The 19,914-nt window shown below is 41.2% G+C and overlaps 1 protein-coding gene across 1 annotated transcript in view; it reads left to right on the forward strand.

Annotated features, from left to right (window-relative positions):
• trrap (transformation/transcription domain-associated protein) overlaps positions 1–19,914 on the forward strand; it is a 96,746-nt gene that overhangs the window by 14,628 nt on the left and 62,204 nt on the right. The window contains exons 22-38 of the mRNA XM_028566965.1: positions 816–967; positions 2,955–3,154; positions 3,444–3,661; positions 4,303–4,500; positions 4,722–4,982; positions 5,223–5,384; positions 5,704–5,800; positions 6,127–6,248; positions 8,734–8,904; positions 9,637–9,705; positions 11,691–11,810; positions 12,255–12,374; positions 12,833–12,997; positions 13,208–13,389; positions 14,099–14,297; positions 17,956–18,084; positions 19,175–19,441. Coding sequence (XP_028422766.1) covers positions 816–967; positions 2,955–3,154; positions 3,444–3,661; positions 4,303–4,500; positions 4,722–4,982; positions 5,223–5,384; positions 5,704–5,800; positions 6,127–6,248; positions 8,734–8,904; positions 9,637–9,705; positions 11,691–11,810; positions 12,255–12,374; positions 12,833–12,997; positions 13,208–13,389; positions 14,099–14,297; positions 17,956–18,084; positions 19,175–19,441 — 2,832 coding nt within the window. The remainder of the gene's footprint in view (positions 1–815; positions 968–2,954; positions 3,155–3,443; positions 3,662–4,302; positions 4,501–4,721; positions 4,983–5,222; positions 5,385–5,703; positions 5,801–6,126; positions 6,249–8,733; positions 8,905–9,636; positions 9,706–11,690; positions 11,811–12,254; positions 12,375–12,832; positions 12,998–13,207; positions 13,390–14,098; positions 14,298–17,955; positions 18,085–19,174; positions 19,442–19,914) is intronic.

Genomic DNA, 19,914 nt, shown 5'->3' on the forward strand with positions numbered 1-19,914 from the left:
TCACTAATGGCTGCTCCTTCTTTCTGGCTATCCATCTGTGTGTTTGCCGTCATCATGGGCGCAGGCAGCACACACTCTGTCTCACACACTCACTTGCCGCACAGGCTGAAGGCATGAATCTCTAGCAGGCTCATGATACAGCCATATGGATGGATGGCACATTGAGGGAGAGGCAGTTTAAAGTGCTGTAAGGTAAAACAGAGATCAAATACCAGTGATTTGAATAACTTGAATCTCTTCAAGGTTGTACGAGTAAAACAATCAAAAGTGTATATGAACCACCATATGATACCACCTTAAACCTTAAAAGATTTGAGTACAAAGCTGTCTTTTCTGCAAATTTGCATTCAAAATTGTCTTAATGTCCCCTTCAATTTCATATCTAAAGTAATATAATACTCGTCAGAGTGTCAGTCCTGACAGAAATATCCTCATATCCTAATACACTGACAGGTCTACAATTTAATTCTGCTGTGCCCTCATCTCTCCGCTCACCCTCCCTCTATTCTTTCATCATCCTCATCTTCTCCGCTCTGTTCTGAGTGGCATTAATTAGCTAATTTTCTCCCTTTTTAAGTGCCTGGCTGCTGTGGCATGTCAGCCCATAATGTAGAAATCATAATGACCTTTGCTCGGCCAGATGGCGCACTGTGTTACTTCCTGCAAATGAATCGCACGTATAGTTGCATATCGCATTTTAATGTGCATATTAATAATATGGAATATTGGCATTTTGCAACATAGTAACTTGTGTTTTCAGAATATAAAATGGTAACTATTTTAAACTAAGATTTGTCTGGTATATTCCTTTCAAGGCGATAGAGACCGCTCTAGACTGTCTGAAGAGTGCCAACACAGAGCCCTACTACAGACGACAGGCCTGGGAGGTCATTAAGTGTTTCCTGGTGGCCATGACCAGCCTGGATGACAACAAGCACGCTCTCTACCAGCTTCTGTCTCATCCCAAGTAAGTAAACATTCTGGGTTTGATTTTGACCGTGGCTTACGCCTAGATGTTGTGGTTATTGTGGTATTCCTTTACAATGAATTCATATTATTTCAGTTGTAATGCAGTAATCAATGCTAGATTATAGATATGTTAGGCTATTTATTTATTTTTTACCACAGAATAATTGTCAGATATATTTTAAGGAACGTCCTTGACATTGAATTTCTCATACAAACTGTCCGATTACGTCTACACAAATGGCAGGAGATGATACAGCCTCATGGGTTTGAGTAGGGCTGAGTACCGAACTTTGATAGTATCGAAAAATACCTTGTCATTCAATACCGAATTTCAATACCTAAGGAGTAAATCTCATCGGCGTAAGTGAGCCAATAAGCATGCAGCATGCTTGTATCAAGATCTTATAGTGTATGTACAGAGATGGGGCTCACATATGTTGCTGTTGTATTTTGAGAGGCTTGACTACAATGTGTGTCACAGGCGACTGTGCAGTGTTGTAACTTCTTTTTCTTAAAATGTTATTAAATTGGTATATAAAAATGAGTATAGTTCAGGAACCAGTGTGAATTTTACAGTATTGTTATTGGTACCGATATCGAAGTTTTGAATGATACCCAGCCCTACGTTTGAGTCCATACACAGCCAAGTCTGATCAATCCTCCCCCTCTTTAACTTTTACTCGACTCAACTTGACCTTGATCTCCAACCCTGCCCACTGCTTAACCCACCATTCCTGTCTACCCTCTCCTCAGCCCACTCACCACACCAGCTCTGTGTGTATCATCTTGCCTCCACCCCTATCCCGCCACCTGCTGACATGCCCTCCTTTTATTCTCTCACATCACGTCTCCACCACCCTCCCCACCACACACTGCCTCATCAATTCTGTCTCAAGAGCGGGAGTTGCTAATTACGCACTTGCAGGCCCCCCACCCCCTGGCAGGCTTCACTGCGAGGCAGAGACACATACATGAACAGACAAACAGGAAAGGGGGTTGGTTGTTAGGAGGGTTAGTCACATTACCATCATTGATCCCCGGGCAGGGCCTTATTGACTTTTCCCTGTCTGTTTTTGCTACACCATACCCCTTACACTCTCTTGACATTATGCACTAACACACACATGCACATGAATATGTCTGTGTGCCCATTTCTGCGGGGATAATGAAGTGTGTCAGTTATGATCAGGGGGCCTGCGCATGCCCCCTCCTCTTGTAAGATGTCTCAATTTGCAGTGTCCTCTCTCTTGAAAGATTTTGTCTCCTTTATTTCTCTCTCTCTGTCTCCCTTCAACTTCTTTACACATCAGTCTTTGCATCAGTATTTGTGACTGTAAATATACCCTTTCAGTTTTAAAAGAAAAAAAAACAACACACAGAGCGAATCATGAAATGCCAACTGGGGACAACACAGCAGTGTTGGAGTGGCAGGCCCCTGGATGAATGAAGGGCAATCTATCTGACTTTCTGTCAGCCATCCTGCCCCTTACTTTCTCCCGCTTCCTTGGCTCCTCTCACCCCACTCTCCCTCCCTCCCCCTCCACTTCTTCTCTCTCCTCCTCCAAAGAGCAGTCTTTTAAATGGCAATAATGAAATGAAGCGATCCATCAGGCCTGCCTCTGGCGTGTGGCATTATAAAACACAAGCTCAAGCATGGAGAAAACAGCTGCTCAATCACACCAAGGCCCAGTTGCCTTCAGCTGCAGTAAATAACAAAAAATACCAACAGGGGACAAAGAGCGAGGCATAGGAATAGACCGGCAGAAAGAGCTCATAGGAGAGAGAAAGTTTAAGGACGGAGAAAATCAGAGTTACAGGTTTACGGACTGCAGACAGGCGATGGACATGGATCTTTATCTTTGAAATATTTGCAAATGGGCAGAACGCAAATCACTTAAAGGTTTCAGTGGCACTACCACATATTATTATTTCCTCCTTGTTAATATGTAATCCTCTAATTCATTGTGTGGTTGTCTCCCCGTTAGCTTCGCTGAGAAGTGGATCCCCAATGTCATCATCTCTCACCGCTACAAAGCACAAGACACGCCTGCCCGCAGAACTTTTGAACAGGCCCTGACTGGGGCATTCATGTCTGCTGTGATAAAGGACCTGAGGCCCAGCGCACTGCCCTTCGTGGCCAGCCTGATTCGCCATTATACCATGGTCGCTGTGGCTCAGCAGTGTGGTGAGGGACTGGTGCTCTTGCTATTCTCTACATCTAATATTAGCTTTCTGTTTTGGCATTGTTTCCCAGTTGCACAAGAATATCAGTCACTTTCCAATTTTGTCCTTTCTCTGGTTTTATTAACATTCTGGCTTTTTCATTTTGTATTTGACATAAAATAAAAGAATAATAGAAATGTATGAGTTACTTGCATTGTAACACATAGTTGTAACATCTTTTAATCGATATTAAGATCCATATATTTCACGTTAAACATGTTTCTTTCCACTTGTCCTCCCCGTGATCCCAGGTCCGTTCCTGCTGCCGAGCTACCAGCTGGGCAGCCAGCCAAGCACAGCCATGTTCCACAGTGAGGAGAACGGCTCAAAGGGCATGGATCCGCTGGTTCTGATTGATGCCATAGCTATCTGCATGGCCTACGAGGAGAAGGAGCTTTGTAAGATTGGAGAAGTGGCCCTGGCCGTCATTTTCGACGTCGCCAGCATCATTCTTGGCTCCAAGGAGAGGGTATGTGTCTGGAAGGAGAGTGTTGGAGGGTTCAGTTATTTGTAAATGTAATGAAGACATTGGCACTTATGCTCATTGTGCCAATTGTTTTGTAACTGTGGTAAACTGTGCTGGAAATTAATATAACTTAGGAAATATTTTACTCTCAATCTTGTGCTAGATCAACCCAGAAAACGTTATTCTGACAAACTGATTATTAGGGCTGCTCCCTCTTAGTCAATTAGTCGACTAATCGGTCAACTTAGATTTCTTTAGTCGATTAGTCATGTTTTATGCTTTTTTCATGCTGAATGATTTATTTCCAAGAAATGTATGAGCACATCGCTGGTAAACACAAGAATTTAAGTGTCGCTTTTGCATGACTCTTTGCGGAGAAACTCAGATTTACAGATCTGTCGATTAAATCAACTAATTGATTAGTCGAAACAATTGAATGAGTGTTAGTCAACTAAGAATTTCTTCAATCGAGCACAGCCCTACTGATTATTGCATTTACATATTGAAGTTTGAAGTGAACATCTGATACACCTTTTTTGCCATTTTATAATCATTCTAACATGTGTTTGATGTAGGTTTTTCATATGTGATTGTTTTTAAATGGGAATCAGTTAATCATCCTGGCGTCTTGTCTACATCTTCAGGCATGCCAGCTGCCCCTGTTCTCCTACATTGTGGAGCGACTATGCGCCTGCTGCTATGAGCAGGCCTGGTATGCCAAGCTCGGCGGCGTGGTGTCCATTAAGTTCCTAATGGAGAGACTCCCTCTGATCTGGGTGCTACAGAACCAGCTCACCTTCCTCAAGGCCCTGCTCTTTGTCATGATGGACCTCACAGGAGAGGTAAGAGGAAATTACTGAATAATCTAATATTTAGCAAAACATTAGTAGAAGTGACACCTCCGTTTATTGATTAGGTGTTTGACTTACCTGCGTTTGTCGACTTTTCTGTTCACGTGATGTCTTGCAGCAGGTGCGATGTAACAATTTGTAACTTTCCTCTTTTGTTGCACCACTTACTGCAGTGGCATTGTACTTACTAACGTATTGATTTTTGCAATAAGGTGTCAAATGGAGCAGTAGCCATGGCTAAGACCACCCTGGAGCAGTTGCTTGTGCGCTGTGCCACTCCATTGAAAGATGAAGAAAAGACTGAGGAGCTTCTGGCTGCCCAGGACAAGTCTTTCCATATGGTCACACATGACCTGGTCCGAGAGGTCACCTCCCCCAACTCAACCGTCAGAAAGCAGGCCATGCACTCCCTGCAGGTGCTAGCCCAGGTCACCGGCAAGAGTGTAACTGTCATCATGGAACCACACAAAGAGGTGAAACCAAGGACTGTAAAGTTTTCTATAAATGTTATGCTAGGCAAGACATTTTTGATGTAAAAAGCATTTCAGCTTAAACACAAAATAGCTGCAATTAAGGAGTTTGTTTGATCACTCTGGACTGATGCCTTCTGAGAATTTCTCCATTTTAAAACAAAACCTGAGTGTGAAATACAGAATGTCTGTCTTTTTAATTTGCATTAATTGATGGTTTTATTGGGGTTTCCTTAATTTCAGGTGTTGCAAGATATGGTCCCCCCCAAGAAACACCTGCTCCGCCACCAGCCTGCCAACGCCCAGATCGGCCTGATGGAGGGCAACACCTTCTGCACCACCCTGCAGCCCCGCCTCTTTACGATGGACCTCAATGTCATGGAGCACAAGGTCTTCTACACAGAGGTATGAAAGTCACTGACGTTAATCAAATGTACTTTTCCTAAATGTTTCTTTTAAATTTGTTATGCTATTTATATATAGCTCTTTTTTCCATATTAAAACTATATTCAAGTGACATACTTTGGCACAATGTTAATTTTTTGTACTGCAAGGGCATCTCAGGCTTAGATTTAGCATATTTTCACAAAATATATAAAACGAGAAATGTGTGTGCATCTGGCTTAACCATTTTACAAACAGTTGACTCTATTAAACAAATGTCTTATATCACTACTTTTAGCTGATTATTGACCTCTGACCTTTGCCCCCCCCCTCCTTCTAGCTGTTGAACTTGTGTGAGGCAGAGGATGCTGCTCTGATGAAGCTGCCCTGTTATAAGAGCCTTCCCTCACTGGTTCCCCTCCGCATCGCTGCTCTTAGTGAGTAGAACCTGCTCAACTTAATATTGGTCCAATGCATTGTTGAATTTTTTCTTCGTCTTTTGTGTTTTTGTGAAACCTAATATGACAGATTGTATTATAAGTTAATGGTCTTACTATTGTCATGTTAGCAAAGACTGTTTTGATAATTATTGCTGACCATATTTTCTGACTTAACTTAATTTTACCAGTGTGTGTGAATTGAATTAATAGCTATCCTACTAAAATGACTACTTAAAGTATTTAAATCATTTGACTTCTGTTTTATGATTATGGTATCAACTTGATCATCTCTTGTGTTGAATGTTACTTTATTTCTTGTTTAGATGCCCTTGCAGCTTGTAACTACTTGCCACAGTCCAGAGAGAAGATCATTGCTGCCCTGTTTAAAGCCCTCAACTCCACCAACAATGAACTGCAGGAAGCGGGCGAGGCATGTATGAGGAAGGTCAGTGCAACATCTCTCTTTGTTTTCTTGTTGCTTGTAAATGGTTTGGATTTGGGTGGTTACACATTACATTAGGGCTGCACAATATATCGTTTTTAATCGTCATTGCGATATCAACTGGCGCAATAAACACACCGTGAAAGGCTGCGACATATCGCCAAAGACACACAGATTGTTTGCCTTAGTTGAAAGAAAATCTCAGTAAAAAACTGCACATTAAAATCCAACTGTCATTATTTGTTAGTGGTGCCTTTTATAATCAACTTATTTAACAAGCGATTCGTTGTATTTTAGCAGAATACGGAAGGCAGCAGAAAGGCAGAACTGAGTACACTTTAATATCGGTTTTATTTATTGCAAGTAGGATATATGGAAATGAGCTCGGTAGCTTTTGGTGACGCAATATATTGCAACTGCTAATTTTTTTTAATTAAAAAAATAAAGAGTATATTCATTTTGACATATAAATGAATGTTACTGACATTTTAGTTGATCGCGCCGCTTCTGTCATCTCGTCTGCTTTCTGTGTCGGAGGCAGAGGCAACGCTCAGGCAGCGTCTACACACACACACACACACACACACACACACACACACACACACACACACACACACACACACACACACACACACACACACAACACAGACACACAGTACGAATTGCTAAAGAAACATACATCTCCCAAACTGCCATTCCATCTTTGTACAACAAAGTAAAAGACGACATTCTGAAGGAGATAAAAGACATCTCCCTTTACTCTGCCGCTACAGCACTTTCTGTTAACAAAGGTGTATTTATTATTTATTTAGGATATGTTTTTTGACATTCCGATTCCAATGTCAATATTCTTAAGAATGAAATGTTCTTTGATCTTGGAAAGAGTGTGCTTGCAGTATTGTCATATTGCCATTAGGTAATCAGTGGCATAAAATGGTCTTAAAATGACAATAATATTGTTAATCGCAATTAATTTTGGGACAATATATCGCACTATAAAAAGGAGTTATTGTGACAGCCCTAATCGCAAGTAATGTCATTATCGTGATATTCAATGTTATCACATATTTTCCTCACATTGTGCAGCCCTACATTACATCATGACTTACAGTAAATATTATGCTTGAAATTGTTACTTGTTCAAGGAGGCTGCATTTTAAAATTCTTATAATCCACAATCTCTGCCACCTGTTGCAAGATCTTTGTCACCTGTCAACACCATCTTTGTCTCTGTCCCATCTAAGCATCTTAACATTGGCTCCTGTTTAAAAAAAATTGATTTTGAATTAATTTCAAGACTTTATCGATTACTTAGAACGCTCAGACCTGTGTTAACATCACTCACTTCAACTGCAACTCCCTTTGAGCAAAAAACACCGCCTGAGATCCACAGACATGACCTTTCTAAATCTGGATTAAAGACTGTGCCCTTAAGCTATGAAGCGATCTACTCAAGTTCAAACTAGTGAAATCACATTTTCTATTGAACCATTGAAATGGCACTCTACTGTGTCACCATTATGCTTTCTTCTCTTAATTTATCTATTTGTAAAATTTGCTCTTATATTATTTTAGAGCCTTTTAGTTTGTTATTGGTGTGCTTTTTGTTTTCCAAGTATAGTTTTTTATTATCTTGGTTTGCATGGTTCTCTTTTTTCGCCTTCTCCCTGCTTCATTTGTTTTTTATCTGTATCACTCATGTAATTTGCCATCTTAGAGGCCCTCTGGTATTCCTCCCCTCACACCATTTCCCCACCCAGTTATCTTCATATGGACCTCCCTCTGCTTTATCACACTCTCCATGAACCAGTCGTGGTTCCATTCATCAAAGTATCCATACCATCCTATCCTCTATCCATCTATCTCAAGTCCCTTTTCCTTCAATTTCTGTGTCCTTCATTTTCTGTCTTTACCATCATCACTCCTTTTCACTATCTTTTTTTTTCCGCACAGCCGTTCTCTGCTCCCTCCCATTCTTTCATCTCTTCCCTGCTAGCACTAATGAGCGTTGCCATGGCCCGATCGATACAGGATGGAGGGTTTTTTTTCTCAGCAGTGAGAGAAAAATGAATGAGGCTGCCATGCATCATTCTCTCGTGTGTGTGTGTGTGTGTGTGTGTGTGTGTGTGTGTGTGTGTGTGTGTGTGTGTGTGTGTGTGTGTGTGTGTGTGTGTGTGTGTGTGTGTGTGTGTGTGTGTGTGTGTGTGTGTGTGTGTGTGTGTGTGTGTGTGTGTGTGTGTGTGTGTCATCAGTGTTTGGTGTTGGCATGGGTGCTTGTTTATGGCTGGTCATGCCCTCATTTGAGTGGCCTTAGTTCCTAAATAAAGACACAAGAGGTAGCGAGCTGACAACGTCAGAGCAAAACAAGCCTGTGTTCTGAGTTAGGATAATAATGTCAAAAGTTTCTGTAGAGCCATATTTAAGCGAAAAAGTTTAATTTTAAAGTTTTTGAAATTGCAAAAAAATGTTTCCCTATACTCTGTTGTAGTTCCTGGAAGGCGCAACCATTGAGGTGGACCAGATCCACACTCACATGCGGCCCCTACTGATGATGCTGGGTGACTACCGCAGCCTGACGCTCAACGTGGTGAACCGCCTAACCTCCGTCACACGGCTTTTCCCCAACTCCTTCAATGACAAGTTCTGTGATCAGATGATGGTGAGAAACCTCGACCTTGGTCTTCCTCCTCCTCTCACAACATTTTTTATTCAAAACTCTTGACAGCACATAATGCAGTTCATCATGGCATCAACATGACAACCAAACCTTTTAACTGTGGCAGTTGGTGCTAGTCTTGAACCTGTAGATTATTTTTTTTTTATCTAAAGATCTGATTTTATATATATATATATATATATATATATATATATATATGTGTGTATGTATATATGTATATATATATATATATATATATATATATATATATATATATATATATATATATATATATATATATAAAATTCTACTGAAGATTGCGGCAGGTATAATCAATATTGCCTTATACATTTTCGTATTTTCATAAAGAAAAAGTGTAAATATGTGAGAAATTACCTAAGCAATTTCTCTTTAAAATTACTTTTATATACTACTATAGTATATACTGCTATACTTCTTATTTTCTTATACTAAATAAAATATTAATATTATTAATTACAACCGCATTAAACGGTAGTAAAAGGTATAATATCATCATGAAAACATAACCTACTAGAATGTAGTTCAAGACTTTCATTGCCGCAACATGTTTGAGTATTGTTTCTATGACATATTCTAGTAAATATTTAAACTGGTATACCACATGCAGACATACCGATGGAGCTAGACAAACGTGCACACACATGTACTTCACCAACACACAGTCTCAATCTCATCTCTCTCTGTCTCTCTCAGCAACATCTGAGGAAGTGGATGGAAGTGGTTGTAATAACACACAAGGGAGGCCAGCGCAGTGATGGCAGTGTAAGTATACATTACACGTTCAGACAGTCCAATACACACACCTTACAGCACTAAGAAATGGAATACGAATGTTAATCTTTCATCACTCATAACATGCAGATGCCCCTTGTTTCTTCCATTTACTTTAGTAGAAGTTTGAATGCAATAAAGAAGCAGCTGTTTTATCATATGAACTACGGACAATGTTCAGCGAATCAGGTGTGGACGTTGTTTATAGTTGCCCTTTCACACATGACAATGAGCTGCTTCATTCAAACGTGGGCTCAATTGGTCATTACACAGACTTTGTACTTGGAAGCTGGCAGGGTAAAGTCTGTTTAATGTCGGGTCCAACTGTTCCGGACATTTGCGTTCTCACATACAGCTGTATGTGATGGAGGACGATGTCTAGATAATTTCAGGTTTGCAGTACATTCATGAAAAGGGGCTATAGTCTGTAGTAGCAGGTCAATATATACAGCTGTCTACTGGCATCTTTTAAAAGTCTTTGCTTCTCCTAAACCAAACAGCACACACTGGAAGGGGCAGAGAAATTGCCCCTTATACACACAAAGCCATAGTCGCATGTAGTCAACACCTCCTCATTGTGGCCTCCTCCCTGATGAGTTGCGAGTGGCCATATTACAATCAATGATTAATTAGGCGCCAGGCAGGCTGTGGTGGGCCCAGCGCTGCGTCTCCTCATTATCTCCCGGACAGATAACCTTGTAAAGGCAGAGAAAAGGTGAGTGAGAAAGAAGGGGGAAAACCAGCTGCCCCTCCCTCATAAAAATAAAGCCCATTTTTTTCCTCCCTTCTTTTTATGCGAGTTCATACTGCCCAATCTCAAAATGGCTTGTTTAATTAGATGCAAATTGGCCCTTTGTCTTTTCCTCCCTCTAACCAGTGGTCTTTGTGCGTGTTGACAGCAAGGCTGGCAGTGACAATAAAGCCAGGGTCAGGGGGTCAATTAGCCAAGCCTGATAAAGATGACAAAAAATGGAGAAAAGGGGGATGGAGCCAGACTGAGGAGGATGGTCTGAAGACATCCAGGCATGAAAGCGGGTTTTGACAGAGGAGGAGAGTATGGAGCGGAGTAAAGAGGCGTGAGGAGGAGTAAAGAGCTTGTATGAAAGAAAAAGAAAACGGAAAGGGTTTAACCAAAACAAAATGTCATGACCTGATATCTGTCAGATGTGTTTTTCCTCCAAATGCCAAGGATTCTGTGTTGCTCGACTGGCATTCCAGCATGACCCCTGCCCTGTTATTCACCAAGCGCTGAGAAAAGTTGTTCCTGAGGTCAATCATAAAGGTTGCTGCTGTCTGTCCATTCATTTCATTATCACCCTGTCTTATCTGCTCACCTTCCATATGGAACAAAGACAGACAACACAGCCACACAAAAAAGCACACATACTGCTCTGCTGACTCTGATCATTGTCTCCCGTTCCGGTACAGCCTGCGTTGGAGGGCGTTGAGGTGAGATGTGACCTGGTGTTGCGCCCTCTGTTGGTGACTCTCTGTCAGTAGTTGAACCAATGTTGTGCTGGTGAATTGAACCAATGTCGTGGTAGTGGTGCTGGTGGAGTTGACCCGTATTTCTGTGTCCGTGTCTGTGGTCGTCTTCAGAACTGTTCCTGTCATCTCAACCTTTAACCTCACATTTTGACTGTTTTAGAAATCCTCCCACGTTCCCTTTGACTTTTGCACCTCTAAGATATCGATAATACAAGGTTTCATACTGTCCTCTGTTTGTTTGTATCCTGTCTCAGTGTAATTCAAGAACTTATTCAAGTGTGGTGCTCTGCGCCTTTTGCTGTGGGACGTTAACTGAGCACAGATTGAATTTTCAGTCGTTTGACGATAATTAATCCTCGTCTTTCCGCAGCGGCTGTCCATCAAGACTGTCTGTCAGAAATGATGTCCGTGTAGTTCCATCATCGTTCCAAAAAATTTAAATACATTCCTTTCTTCCCTCCGCTCTTTTTCTCCGACTATTTCTCTAGGAGATGAAGATCTGTTCTGCCATCATTAACCTTTTCCACCTGATCCCAGCCGCACCTCAGACTCTGGTCAAACCTCTGCTGGAGGTGGTCATGAAGACCGAGAGGGCCATGCTCATAGAGGTAGGACACCAAATCTTCTAGTTCTATTCATTGTAATGTTCCATGGCAGTTGTGCCGTGTAGATGAATAAAGCAAGTAAAATAAAAAAAGAGTTTAGTCTTAATCAGTTGATACAATAGAACAGCTGAGGAAAATGGCTTGGAGATGAATTACTTCAGAAATGTTGTAAATTACTTCAGCCATGTTATAGGCAATGTATAATAATTGTTCAATAAATACTAGAAAACCCTTGATAATCTCATTATATTAATGTCTACATCCTGCGATAAGCCTTCTAATCCTATTTGATCTATATCTGATGTATAGGGTTAATGGCACATTAAAACTCTGTAATTCAACACAGATCTTCACAAGAAAGTGCTTTTGCTTTTATGAAATAGTTACCATTTTTTCCATTTCTGTCTTTTTTCCTATTTTTCCTCTCCTCACTCCCTCCTGTGCCAGGCCGGCAGTCCATTCAGGGAGCCTTTGATCAAGTTCCTGACACGTCACCCATCTCAGACGGTGGAGCTGTTCATGATGGAGGCTACGCTGAACGACCCCCAGTGGAGCCGCATGTTCATGGTCAGACTCTGGCAGCTCTAAGTAGCAGTCCCTTCACTGTTTTTATTGACACATTTTCCATTAAAAGTGCATTTTGCTGCCTCAGTAATGGGCTATAATCAGGGATAAATTGGGTTTCGAGGCTCAGTGGTCCTGTTAACACCAAATTGAGACGGATCACTCCCAGTAAAAATTCTTTTAAATGTGTTTTTACAGTTGTTGATCCAATGCAGTAAACATGGTTCTCTCTAGTTTTTTTTTATTTTTTTTATATAAGATTATGTTTTGGAGGCTTTCCCCTTTATTCGATAGTGACAGTGAATAGACAAGAAAGAGGGGAGAGAGAGAAGGGATGACACGCAGTAAAAGGGCCGCAGGTTGGATTCAAACCCGGGCCGCTAGAGGTCACCCCGGTTCTCTCTAGTCTTACTGTCATTTTGTTATATTTACAGTACGTATGTGTATGTATTTAAATACAGAGTTTTCTGAAACACAAAGATGCCAAGCCCCTAAGAGATGTGCTGGCCTCTAATCCCAACCGCTTCGTCCCCCTGCTGGTTCCAGCTGGCACTGCAGCAACTGTTCGACCTGGATCTCCCTCCACCACCACAGCCAGATTGGACCTGCAGTTTCAGGCTATCAAGGTAGACATATATTTTTTTTTCATTACAATTCTATCAATTTATATATCCTGTACACACACTTATTACACAGGTCAGATGTATATGTGTAAAGCTAACCCTCAGGTTAGTCAGTGGTGCTGAATCCTAATCTGATTACTACATAACTCTCAGTAATTCCATCATATGACCTCTAACCTTTTTTTCTTCTCCATTATCATCCCCTCTGCTTAGATTATCAGCATCATAGTGAAGAATGATGAGGGTTGGCTGGCAGGGCAGCACTCATTGGTCAGCCAGCTGAGGCGAGTCTGGGTGAGTGAGGCCTTCCAGGAAAGGCATCGCAAAGACAACATGGCTGCCACCAACTGGAAGGAGCCCAAGCTGCTGGCCTACTGTCTGCTTAGCTACTGCAAGTATGTACACTTATTCAAATTGTAATGGGGATGGAAACTGCCTAAATGTTGGACAAAGTTTTCATAATATCTAAAAGAAAAAGGTTAGGAAGTGAGAAACAATGAACCCTCTTTAAACAACTACTGCTGATGAGCCTTTTGTGCAAACTAGGAGTGTGACGAGACACTCGGCTCACGAGACAATACACGATATTGGGTTAACAAGAACGAGACGAGACAAGATTTTAACACTATTTTAAAGACAACAAATGACTGGCTTCTCTTCTGCATAACTAACCTCTTCACACCTACTTAGTGCAGCGTTTCCACCAGGAATCCAAAATGCTGCCACACAAACGATTTAAAAGTGGCGGTTTGTGTTGGCTACGTTCACATTTTTACTGGTCCCGGTATCCGAAATTCGGTGCCAGTACCGAATGGTACCTTTTTCCAGTACTTTCTCTCTGTAATAATTTTTTTCAAATTTCAGTTATAAAATACTTTCAAACCTATTTATCCTATTTATTAGAAAATGTTATTATTATTAGAAAATGTTATTTATTGAGAACATTTTACACACAACACAAAATAAAACACGTCCATCTCCCCTCCCCTTACACTGCACTGTAACTTTTATTCTTGTATTTGTATATTATTCTATTTTAGAAGAGGGACGAGATCTCGTCATACCTCTAGTGCTAACCTTGTTGACTCCCTGTCTCCTCAATAGGCGCAACTACTCAGAGATCGAGCTGCTGTTCCAGCTGCTGCGTGCCTTTACAGGTCGCTTCTTATGCAACATGACCTTCCTGAAGGAGTATATGGAGGAGGAGATTCCCAAGAACTACTCCATTGCCCAAAAACGGGCCCTGTTCTTCCGCTTCGTTGAGTTCAATGACCCACACTTCAATGACGAGCTTAAAGCTAAGGTTTGTACCCAAGCAATCAGAGCAGGAAAATCTGTTTATGACTACATGCCAAAGGACCTGAAATCCCCTATGACTTTGGCAATGACAATGAATTTTGCCAACCGTTTTTTTGGAATTGACATTCAAGTCATGATCAGAGGTATAATACAGTCTTACTAACCATGCAGGGAAAACAGTATTTGTCTTGTTGGAGGTGTTAAACACCAAAACCAGCAGACCATTCCACCAGTTGAAAGATTAAGTTAATGGATACATTTTAATGTCTGTTTTCATACAATGTTTTTTTAGCATTTTGCATTGTGCTGTAAAAATAGAACCTTGGATCGTCCATAAGCAAAGAAATTGGCCATATTGCCTAGTCGCAGACTTAATGATGCATTATAAATCATGTTCCTAAATTCTATGAGCATCTCCTCAGCTTACTTACTTTGCTTCCTCAGTGTGGGACCTGATCTGTGTGACTTTTATGGTTGATGTGCTTTGTACCAGAAGTTCTTTGATAGTCACAAAGGTCATTTTGTCTGGTTCTAGACCCTCAGAGGCTCACAGATGAATGCTTCTGTCCTCACTACCTGACCTGCTGCTGCAAGCATTACAATCATTTGGGCTGCTTTTTAATTAAGCTCAATCTCGCGCATGCATACTCTCATACATACATACATACATACACACACACACACACACACACACACACACACACACACACACACACACAGAGGCAGATGCACACACACATTTTGCACAGGTGTAATAGGCACACAACCTGGCACAGAAGAGCAACAGCACTGCTGTTAAGTACAAACGGGTCAGTGGGGAAGTCCTGCCCTGGCTGGCACACTACAGCACATGCCAAATGGCTGCGTGGCAAGAACACACACACACACACACACACACACACACACACACACACACACACACACAAAGCTGGCAAGTGCAACCACATTCCCAAATACAAGGACATACACTAGTGTTTATGATGCTGCTCACTTCACCCTGCCCTCTTTTGCTCATGTTCAGTTTGCGTTGCCTCAGCGGCATATGGACTGGGGAAAAAGAAGAGATACAAAAGAAAGGCAGGACAAAGAGTTCAGCCGAATCACTGTGCTGTCTCTTTTCAGGCCCAAATGCTGTTAGAATTTTTAGCAGAGCAGAGTTTGGTCTCTCAAATAGCAGAGCTACAACACCCCCACCACCTATCAGTATTTTTCTCATATTGTTGTTTTTCCCATAATTGTCCTCCTCTGGTGCACAGTAGATGCTAGCTGAGCATGTGTGGCGGAGAGACGGACAGACAGAGAGAGGATATGTTTGTGTATGAATATGTTTGTGTTGATTGGTGTACGAGTCGTGAGCAAGAGAATGAGGGTGGCAGTCTGACATTTAAATAATTGCCTTAACATTTTTCCGGAAGCATAATATCACAGGGCAGTTTGTGTGCACGTTCTCAGTATGCCTGGGCTCACTTGCGTCACAGGGGTCTCGGAGAATATTTCACTCTGAGCGAGATGCAGAGAGGATTGTTTTAGAGACAGAGTGGGGAAGCAGCAATGAATCATCTATGATGGCACAGACTGACCTCATGCTGCTCCTGTATTGTTTCTTTTGTTTTATACAAACAATTCTTACAGAAAACTGCTTTGTGCTGCTTTTTTTGCTCAAAAAATGTGTGACTATTCATGGAATAGATTTCAGGGTGGCAAGCAAACAAACAAGTATTTGAAATTCATGAAGCACGGCACGTCTATTTCACATTCTGTTACTTCTCTTTATGTTCCCTGACATGACATACGGTGTAGCAGCATTTTCTACAATGTCAGAATGTGTCAACATGCTGTGCTAGTATCATCTCCTTAGTGAAGATTGAACTCAACAAATACATACCTTGATAAATGCCTCTACTAGCATGTGTATAGGAATCCAGATTTACAAGCAAAAACATTTCCTTATGAAACCAACAGCTGTGTGTGTGTGTGTGTTAGATGTGGGCGAAGAGGGGAAAAAAATGATCACGTCTTTTAAAGAGGTTTTAATTTCTGTTTTTAACATGTTTTAATAAGGAGCACAGCAGTTTAAAAAGATTTACACCAGAGTGCAATTCCATTATGAATGCAGATAAATTGCCTTTTTGTTGGCTTGTCCAAGGAGCAGTCAGATTGAGACAAATAACAAAACCAGTTAAATAAAATCACCTTATTGATGCAGCCTTCTTATAATCAGCTTACCTTGATTATATGAAGTTTGCCCAGAGTCTGATCTACTGACAAAAAAGAAAAAGGTGTTTAAAAATATCCAAATGACTTTATGTCCAATTTATAGCTGAGAACTAACCAATGCAACTGGTAGTGGCTGTTATTCAAGACCTACTGTGGCTACTTAAATTCAATACATTATTTGCACATTCCTGGTGTGTATGGGGCCATAATACATATTCTGGTACCCCCTTGCCACCATCGTCCTCCTTTTGTGGTTGGAGAGGAACTCTAGTGGAACTGCAACACAAACATACACTCTTGTTATTTCTTTAAGGGTATGAAAATAGGATTTAAGATAATTAAGACACCTGCAGAACGAGATCTCTGCTACTTGCCCAGAGGTATTGTGCGTGCGCACATGCACTTACACACACTCTCTCACACACACACACACACACACACACACACACACCCCTGCAGGAGCACACCATCTAATGGCATTACAGAAATATGCTGTGATCTTACAGTGATTGATGTCAGTGAAGCTTGGAATTAATAGGAACAGATGAAACTGAAGAACAGACTGGTGCTCCATGTTTTCTTTTTGTGTCTTCATTTGGGGGTGCGCGTGTTTCTGCATGCGTGTGCGAGTCTATCAACCATGCATGTACATTGTGCAGAGCGTGTGTGAATAATGTGCTAATGGAGGAGCTTGAACATATGCTGCCACAGCTCGTTCTCCACTGAGCGATGCCCCATCCTCCCCAATGATGGATTGAATAGGGGGGTTCATTAACAGATAGCAGCTTCTTTAATAAATGCAGTCGTTAGCTGCATTGTGGTTGGGGTATTCTGCGTTTTACAAGCTAATCAAGCCTTTGTCTTCATTCGCAAAGCCCTGGTAACAATCCCAGCAGGTTTCAGGGTGTTTGTAAATTGCATTTTAAGACTTTCCTTGGTGAAAGTTTAGATTTAATGTTTTGCTTCTAATGCTTATGGACTAATTAAGAGAACAAGTTAAGATTAGAAATGGTTTTCTTCTCTGATTCTTGAAATGTCAAATTTTTTATTACCATTGTTTTGGGTCACATTTGACATCGCGGAACCTCAAGTTTCTTTGTGTTATTTTTCACTCTCGAAAAAAATCTACATTTTGTTCCTCTCTTCAATCTGAAAAGGACCTGTGCCCCTTTTGATTTTAGAGCAGATAACTATTTCATCACCTGATTTTGGTACATGAAGAGCTGAGAGTGTGCAGCTGTTGTCTTTTATGCAGCTTTGAAAGACCACACAAGGTAATTTCACTGATTTTCACCTTTGTTGAAGGTGTGCTATCAGTGAAATTATCCATTGTAGCTCTTAGAAAACCAGAAGAAGTAAAGGTTGCATATACCCCTAAGTAAATGGATTTATTTTTTTTTTTGCTATCAGTAAAATTATATCAATGTGTTTTTCCTGTTTCGTAGGTGTTGCAGCACATCCTGAATCTAGCCTTCCTGCACAGCTTTGAGAAGGGGGAAGGTGAGCAGCTTCTTGGACCGCCCAACCCTGAAGGAGACAATCCTGAAAGCATTACCAGTGTCTTCATCACTAAGGTACACTTGTACACATATGTTTGCAGGTATTCTTTCCTCTCAACATCTTCACATTCAGGTATTCTTTTTTTCTCAACATCTTCACATTCAATCTGCTCAATCTGCCCCCCACTTCTTTCTTTCATTACTCATCAGCTTCATCTCTCCGTCTGTCTTCCTGATTTCATTACCTGCTGCATGTCCTCTCATAATGTCTTATCAGTCCTGCACATCTCCATACTCTGTCATTATCAACCACATCCCACTTAGTCTGATTCTTCTTCTTCTCTCATGGTCTCCACACATTACTTGATCACCATCCCATCTTTCTCTTCTTTCTTTTTTGTCTCTTTGGTCTGTCTTTGTTTTTCTCTCTCCCTCCCACCATCCCACCGGTCCCTCTTTCCATCACGTTTCATTCATCAGGCCAGACTATAATTCCTGGTGTAAATGTCGTGGTGTGACCATACTAAAGGTCAGCATGTTTGTTTGTGCTGTGGCAGATCTCATCACTGACTAACACCAGTCCTAATGGCTGCTAATGGCTCCTCTACGGTCTGGTTAAAACTCATTTCCTCGTTCACCTCCCTCTCTCTGAACGCTCTCCTCTCCTCTGTACCCGTCTCCAGGGAATTTAGATGGTGATGGGTGTTTTGAATGCGGAGCTGTTTTTCTGTGAGATGTTTTCAATATATGAGAAAGTATATTGTTGTTGTATTGCGACATCTTTCAAATGCAATTTTGGAAAGTGAACATTAGTCAGAACTGCAGTATACTTGGGCAATTCAGGCAAACAGTATATTTGTTACAATGTGTTTTTATTTCTTATTTATGCACATGAGGTGTATTAAGTAATCTAAGACTTCTGTTGACATCTGTCGGCACCTGGTAAGAATTACATCCACACTATTAGGTCTCAGGCATTTGTGTTCTACGCTCAAAATTGTTTTTTGTTTTATACACAAACATCACACCAAAATAATAGTTGATTCATTGTTATTTACTCTGCAGGTATACTGTGCTCACTCTGTGCTATAGGCAGCAAAGCCTGTACCTATTTCCCCCTCACTCAGCAATCTTTAACCCCACATCTCTCCCATCCCTCTCTAAGGTTCTGGACCCAGAGAAGCAGGCCGATTTATTGGACTCACTGCGAATCTGCCTGCTGCAGTTCTCCACCCTGCTGGTGGAGCACGCACCGCACCACATTCATGACAATAACAAGTCACGCAACAGCAAGCTGCGGCGCCTCATGACCTTCGCCTGGCCATGCCTTCTGCCCAAAGCCTGCGTGGACCCTGCCTGCAAATACAGTGGCCACTTACTTCTGGCCCACATCATTGCAAAATTCGCCATTCACAAGAAGATTGTGCTGCAGGTGAGGAGGAATGCAAAGGGAGAAGAGAGACTCAGTGGAGCGTGGGTTTATCCTAAAACAGAGCTAAAGATGCACAATAGAGATAAAACATGGTCAGTTTGTGTAGCAGATGTAAAATCACGGAATTACCTTGTAAAATAAATCCATGCAAAAACAAACAAAATGTGTGTGAGAGAGAAAGAAAATGAGTGTGCATGTTTAAGAGTATATTCTGTACCATTATTCCACATCCTATGTAATATTAATGTATTGGAAAAGAAATAAAGTAGTTGAAGGGATCATTAAAAAACTAAATTGGTAAGCATTGATAATACAGGAAAAGGAATGGTAGGGCTGCAACTAACGATTATTTTCATTGTCATTCATTCTCTTAGTCTCAATTAATCGATTAGTTGTTTGATCTATAACATGTAAGAAAATTGTGAAAAATGTCGATCAGTGTTTTCCGAAGCCCAAGATGACATCCTCAAATG

The sequence above is a fragment of the Perca flavescens genome, chromosome 21, assembly GCF_004354835.1.
Source record: "Perca flavescens isolate YP-PL-M2 chromosome 21, PFLA_1.0, whole genome shotgun sequence".
NCBI lineage: Eukaryota > Metazoa > Chordata > Actinopteri > Perciformes > Percidae > Perca > Perca flavescens.